Source organism: Colossoma macropomum, unplaced genomic scaffold, assembly GCF_904425465.1.
Source record: "Colossoma macropomum unplaced genomic scaffold, Colossoma_macropomum, whole genome shotgun sequence".
Classification (NCBI taxonomy): domain Eukaryota; kingdom Metazoa; phylum Chordata; class Actinopteri; order Characiformes; family Serrasalmidae; genus Colossoma; species Colossoma macropomum.
Window position 1 is genome coordinate 39,186,576 of NW_023494795.1, and position 7,138 is coordinate 39,193,713.

Consider the following 7,138-nt stretch of genomic DNA (forward strand, 5'->3'; position numbering starts at 1 on the left):
TTTTACTCTAGAGAGTTATTTGTGAGGTTCTTTGTGTTCCCTGTTGATCCACCAATGAGAAGCGTCACTCAGAAATGGGTTGTTGTCACTGTGTTATGGAGAATATGTAAAATTTATGCAAATGTATTATTTTGTTGCAGTGAGTCTCAGTGAAGCTCAGTGCCAGTTATAAAGAGCTCAGGTGTGAAGCAGGTAAAAGATAATTGGCCCAACTAAAAAGATGAATTAATCACGTTTCGATTAGTTTTCTATATTTCACTAACCAAGGCCTACTTTTCTACATAAGTTTTATGAAATTATTTTTTTTTATTAATATGTAGAAAGTCATTTTTGTAAAACAGTTGAAGTTTGATACTGTATTGAAATCGCTGAAAGTTCTCAGACGCGTTCTCGCTACTTTAACTCGTATCTAGGCTGGTAATATGGGCTGCACGCTTTCCTCCCAGTCGGAGCCTCACAGCGAACATGTGGAAGATCTGACCATCGTACATCTGAGCGAGGAGCAGAAGGAGCTGATCAGGGAGTCGTGGAGAGCCGTTCAGAGAGACGCCACTAAAGCCGGTGCGATCATGTTTGTGAGGTGAGCTGCTTCTCATAAAGTATATGATATAATAAAGATATGATGAAGTGTGTGGCGGTTACTGATTGTCTAAAATATCTACTGACTCCGTTGATTGTAGGATTTTGACAGTGATCTGAGAGCTGTGTTACATACGAGATTAATTCATTAATGTTCTTGTCTGATGTTTCTCATTTATTTGGTCTAAATGTTTTTCAAATCGATTAACTGTCGATTTACTGTTCATTAAATTCAGTCTTTTGGTCACAGTGCGGTTCTGATTTTTAACAAAATAAAATCTGAATTTCTGAATCACACATCGTCACTGTTATATCAAAATCACTCATCTCCAGTTTTTTCTGCTTTATCTGAACAGCAGCTGATGATGATTGAACACACAGAAACAAGACAAAATTACTTATGTATAAATTGTAACATTAATTTATATCAAAGTTAAGAATGTGAAGTTATCAGTTTTGGAGATGTGACGTTTTGTTAGCACAGTGATGATGATTGTGATGAGTTTAGTTATTGGACATTAATGGGTTCATTTTGAATATTAAAGTATTGTTCTGGAGCTGCTTGTGGAGAAATGTAGCAGATTTTGTAATGTAGCAGTCCTTTTTATGTGTTTATTTATTTTTCTTTGTTCTCAGTCATTTTCCTCCCAGCGGTAAAAAGCTGGTGGTGTTGATTTTGAGGAGAAAAGTGTCCACAGCTGCTCAAAGAGCTTAAGATCAGAGTCTGGGTGAGCTGCAGAGTTCCTCACTCTGCACAACCTTCTGTATGCACATTAATGTTGTCTGTGTTTGGATCACATCCTCACCCTGTGGAACAAACATAAGCTGGTTCCCCGTGTGAGGAGCCACTCTTCACCACCATGCAAGTGTTTGTGAAGAAGGTCTTTGAAGCAGACGTTGAGCATCAGCAGATTCATCATGTAAATCGTTCCTGAGTGAGAAGACTGAAGATCTCACTGCAGCTGCTCGTCTCTTTCGCCTTGTTGGACTCCAGAAAGCGAAGTTTATTTAAATACAAACATCGTAACACACACACACACACACACACACACACACATTTAACTGCTCATGCACTTCCTGTTTTCCCGACTGAAATATCCATAAAGTTAGATTTGTTTGAAGATGAACTCTCTCAGATCAGATTACTCTGATTTCCACGGAAGTATTTTAAATTTTGTTTAGCTCCAACTGCTGGGATAGGCTCCAGCTCCGCCCGCAACCCCATATTTATTTAGGAGTCACTCGTGGGTGTCCTCTGGTGTTATGCAGTCATGTATTTGATATAACGAGTGAAACAGGATGAGGCCAAACTCCTCATAAACTGGTTCTACTACAAGTTCCTTACAGTCCCCAGCTGCATCCTTGGTGCTGCCGTATTCTAAGACTGCTGCACTTTCAGCACTGAAAACGTACTCACGCTCTGATTCACTCACTAGTTCTGTATGTAATGAGTCAGTATATAGTAAATACAAATTCGGGCAGCGGCTTGTTCCCTGGCCTTGCCCCGGAGGTAGGAACACTGGGACACTGACAACTAAATTACGGAATACCACCAACATCGACTGTGTAGCTCATGGCTGTGCTGTGTTTAGACATACTGTCGTTTTTAGGATGAATATTCATCATTTCATTAACATTCTCGTTTTCTTTACACTGGGACAGATGCAGACGTGTGTCAGTCACACACAGCAGTGTTTAAATAAGCCTTTCTTCAGGCGATTAACACTGCTAGCATATATACTAATTCCGTTAGCGTCACTATTGCAAAGCTAACCGTGGTTCCCCTCAGCGGTTCATAGCAGCTGTGGCTCAAACACAGTCAGCTGACGACTGAATAGACATTCAGTTAACATTTCAGTAAAGTTATGTCTGATCCTTTCAGTACAATTAAACTTGGGTCAGGATACTTTGTTCATAAAATGAATAAATAAAGTGCAATAAATAAATATTATAAATCGATAAATATAAATTAATATAATATATTAAAAATAAATAAATAAACAAATATTGCAAATAAATATTTTTTATTTGCAATAAATAAATAAAGTGCATACTCTGTTCTATTGCATTTCTGTGCTAAATACAGCAGAACTTTATCAGTAAACCTTGAAAAAGGTACAACACACTAAAGGAAAGAGAAAAACCAGAGAAGCGTAAGAAGTCCGCTTTAATAATATTCAAGTTATGAAATGGAACGGCAGGTCAGGATTCCCACACGCCCTGGAAAACCTGAATATTTTGAAATGGATAGACTCGTCTTCCGGTCATTGAAAACACTTTTTAAATCTCTTTTTATTTGTTTATTTTTTCTCTGTTTTATATCAGGTTGTTTGAGATCCATCCAGAGTGTAAAGATGCTTTCTTCGACTTTCGAGATGTTGCGGATCCGGAAATCCAGGCCAGCAGAGAACTGCGCGCTCACGGCCTCCGGTAAGAGATCGTGCTGACCTTTGCCCTTTTCTCTGAGCTGTGGGCGGAATATTAATTATAATTTATAATAATTCCTTTAGTAATCTCTGGACGTCGATGATGTGTGAGGGTTTTTGATGGGGGTTGAGGTAGTTCAGCCTCAGAAGCTCCGCCCATAGAGACACACGGCCGCTTGATATTGATCATATTTTAAAAGATGGTTAATATCAGCTTCACTGTGATTAGAAAATCCACACTTAACCATTTTATAGAGCAGTTTTGTTGTTCTTATTGAAAAACTCACATTACACAATCACAAATTATACATTATTTATTCTGATTCTGTCTTTAGTGTTTTTAGTTTTTTACGCTTTGTTATTTTGTGTTTTTTATTTTATTCTCCTGTTTTCTTAATCAAATTTAAAGTGTTTTATATGCTAAGACTGTTTAAGCTGAGACTCTGTTTTCCAGCGTGATGTCCTTCCTGGAGAAGAGCGTGGCCCGGCTCGGAAAACCAGAGCATTTAGATCAGCTGGTTCTGGAACTGGGACGGAAACATTGCCATTACAATTCCAACCCTAAATACTACATGGTCAGTCTCAGCTGGACGCTTATTCTGCTTTTAGAGATGCTTGTTGAGCCACAACGGGACATGCTTACAAATGAAGGTGACAAAAAAGGGTTCTTTGAATGATGAAGCGATAGAGAACCACGTTTGTTTCTCTTAAGAACTTTTCGTTTGTAAAAGAGCTTTTTGAGAACCTCAACATAATAAATAGGAAGTGAAAATAGGAATACTGAACACTTTAAACCTTTAAACAGTTCTTCACACTCACCAAAATCTTGTTTTTGTACATGATTCCCTAGGGAATCAAAAGTGGTTCTGTTATGGCATCACTCAAAGAACACTTTCTGGCTCCTTTCTGTAGCCTCTTTCTGCCGCTGCACTCGCGGCCAGTCCGACCCGGATATTTTTAATTAATATGATCTAATAAAATGTAACTCTGTCAACATTATTGAAGAAGAAACTAAAGGCAGAGTTTCTTCTGAGGTTCCAAAACAGGCAGAACCTGCATTTATTAGCTGCTGTGAAAAGGTTAAATGTATATCACTTGCTTTAGAATCTGAACTGTGATTGTTTGGAGAAGCTGCTGCAGAACAAAAATCTCAGTTCCAGATTCACCAATAAACTCCCACTAAACAGCTTTTATCCACTGATACATTTGTTATTATGGTTGCTAAAGCAAGGCGCAACTATATTGTTATCTGATTTATATTATTCTTTTTATTATTATTATTATTATTATTATTATTTTTCTGCCGGATTTTTTGTCCCGTAACTAGTCCCGCAGTTTTCGAGATATCAACACCGTTCCAGCTCCAGATTGTCCGGCCTGATTGTGTGATGCGTGCTTGTATACAGCTTTTTGATCGGATGCACGGATTCCGCGTAGCAAGGGAATTTTGCGGACATTTTTTCCCATAGAGAATGAATGGGGTAAACATTTGCATGCCAATCTAAGGTACTTCTGCTTGTCCGATCGACACCGTTTTTGATACACTATCTCAGGGCAGGCCCACAACCATTAATCCACTGTCGTTTTGACCCGCACTCATCCGTTTGTCGTTTTATTCTATCATTTGTTCCTCCCATTGACTTACATCGAGCGGACTGTTGGCAGCATGCCAGACATGATGTCACAATGGGCCGTTAACTCACACACCCATCCAGACCCACGCACGGAGCCCAATGTCTCACCCGCTCCCAGCCTAATGCTCAGCAGTATCAGCACACATAATGATTTTTTTTAAGGTGGAACTGCTTTTAAGGGGGAATTGCACTTAGCTAGCACAAGAACTAATTCACCGCCATACTGACCCGCACTCCTCTATTTGTCGTTTTTTCATCCCTCGTTCCTCCCATAGAGTCTCATTCATTTTTGCCACCACTCAAAATGAATTACTTCTTTGTCCGATAGCCGCCAAAATGGATGTAGTCACTCAGGGCACATCCTCAAGCTCTAATCCATAGCTATACTGAACCACACTCCTCTATTTGTCATTTTTTCCATTTTTCATCCCTCGTTCCTCCCATAGAGTCTAATTTATTTTTGCCACCACTCAAACTCTAGCCCTTCTTTGCCCAACAGTCACCAAAATGCATGCACTCATTCAGGGCACACCCCAAAGCTCTAATCCATAGCCATACCAACCCACACTCCTCTATTTTTCATTTTTTCATCCCTCGTTCCTCCCATATAGTCCCATTAATTTTGGCCACCACTCAAACTTTATTACTTCTTTGCCAGACAGTCACCAAAATACATGTACTCATTCAGGGCAGGTCCCCAAGTTTTAATCCATAGCCGCGCTGACCCGCACTCCTCTATTTGTCGTTTTTTTTCATCCCTCGTTCCTCCCATAGAATCCCATTCATTTTTACCACCACTCAAACTCTATTACTTCTTTGCCTAACACTCACTGAAATGCAAGTACTCACTCAGGGCACGGCTCCAAGCTCTTATCCAAAGCCATACTCACCCGCACTCCTCTATTTGTCTTTTTTTCTCATCCCTCGCTCCTCCCATATAGTCCCATAAATTTTCGCCACCACTCAAACTTACTTATTTGCCTGACAGTCACCGAAAAGCATGTACTCATTCAGGGCAGGTCCCCAAGCTATAATCCACAGACATCCTGACCCGCACTCATCTGTTTGTCGTTTTTTCATCCCTCATTGCTCCCTTAGAATCCCATTTATTTTCGGCCATACCATAGCCCTGTTTTTTGCAATGTGCAACAGACACCGAAATGCATGGGCACATTCCCAAGCTCTAATCCACAGCCACACTGACTCACGCACTCATCTTTTTGTCGTTTTTTCATCCCTTGTTCCTCCCGTAGAGTCACATTTATTTTCTTTCACAACAAAGCACTGATCTGTCTTTTTCTCAACAGCCACCAAAGTACATGTACTCTTTCAGACCAGGTCTCCAAGCTCTAATCCACAGCCATACTGACCCACACTCCTCTATGAGTCCTTTTTCATCCCTCATTCCTCCTATAGAATTCCATAGTAACCGCGGTGCAACCATTCCACGTTTCCTTTAGGAAATGCACTTTTCTAGTTTGTAATTGTTATTGTTTATGATCAAATGTCTTACAGTATCTTGGCACTGAGTTCATCCGAGTAATTAAACCAATCCTGAAGGAAAGCTGGTCCTCAGAACTGGAGAACGCCTGGACGGTAAATAGTTTGTTTCTCAACATTTGAAGCTCTGGTCAGTGTTACTGTGGTCACTTTTACTAAACAGAGTTTAAAACACTTTCAGATCCAGAAATCTGTTGATTCATAAGCAAAAATTAACACGTTACAAACTCCATCTGTGATTAGGCTGGGGGCCTGGGGGACCAGGGGGCTTGGGGGCTGGAGGGCTGGGGAGCTGGGTGGAGGGGAAAGGAGCAGCAGATGGGGGTCCCTGAAGGAGGATTGGCCGTAGTGTTTTCCATCTCTTTTAGACCCTGTTTTTGTATTCGACAAACAGTCCTCTTTCCCTGTATTAATGATCATATTTGATCATATGAATGACCGTATCTGACTGTATGAATGACCATAACTGGCTGTATGACCGTAACTGACTATATGAATGACCGTATGAATTACCATATCTGAACATATTAATGTTTCTTACTGTATGAATGACCATAACTGGCTGTATGAATGATTGTATCTGACCATATGAATGACCGTAACTGACTATATGAATGACCATATCTGACTGTATGAATGACCGTATTGTCTTTCTGTCTTTCTTTTAGACCCTGTTCTTGTATTTGACTCAGATGATGAAGGTGGGCTTTGAGGAGGAGACAAGGAAACCACACGTTGGCTGGACCCCCTAAACACGGCATGTAGGGGATGGAGAGGTTCTTTAGGGTTCTTCAGCTGAGCACTGACATTCTAATATTGACACAAGCTTAATATTAATGATTCATTTATTTATTACTCATATACTAATTTATCAGTGAGTTATTAAAGTTAAAAGCACTGTCAGCATTAACTTCAGTTTTTCTTTTTTCCAAAATATTCAGTTTTTATGGTTAATATAGTGTAGCTGGAATATTGATTAATTTATTCTAAATAATATTT

The 7,138-nt window shown here is 39.8% G+C and overlaps 1 protein-coding gene across 1 annotated transcript; it reads left to right on the forward strand.

The window, feature by feature from the left end:
• The first annotated feature begins 156 nt into the window (after positions 1–156).
• Positions 157–7,108, forward strand: LOC118815951 (neuroglobin-like). Its single transcript, XM_036582401.1, has 6 exons — positions 157–192; positions 414–580; positions 2,905–3,009; positions 3,460–3,580; positions 6,155–6,235; positions 6,808–7,108. The coding sequence occupies exons 2-6, from the start codon at positions 423–425 to the stop codon at positions 6,889–6,891; spliced, it is 549 nt and encodes a 182-aa protein (XP_036438294.1). The 5' UTR covers positions 157–192; positions 414–422; the 3' UTR covers positions 6,892–7,108.
• Positions 7,109–7,138: the final 30 nt, after the last annotated feature.

Bases quoted from the DNA above. Each gene is read 5' to 3' on its own strand.
- LOC118815951 (XM_036582401.1), top strand. From the start codon at position 423: ATGGGCTGCACGCTTTCCTCCCAGTCGGAGCCTCACAGCGAACATGTG. The intron at 581-2,904 runs GTGAGCTGCTTC...GTTTTATATCAG, and splicing joins GGTGCGATCATGTTTGTGAG to GTTGTTTGAGATCCATCCAG. The intron at 3,010-3,459 runs GTAAGAGATCGT...TCTGTTTTCCAG, and splicing joins CTGCGCGCTCACGGCCTCCG to CGTGATGTCCTTCCTGGAGA.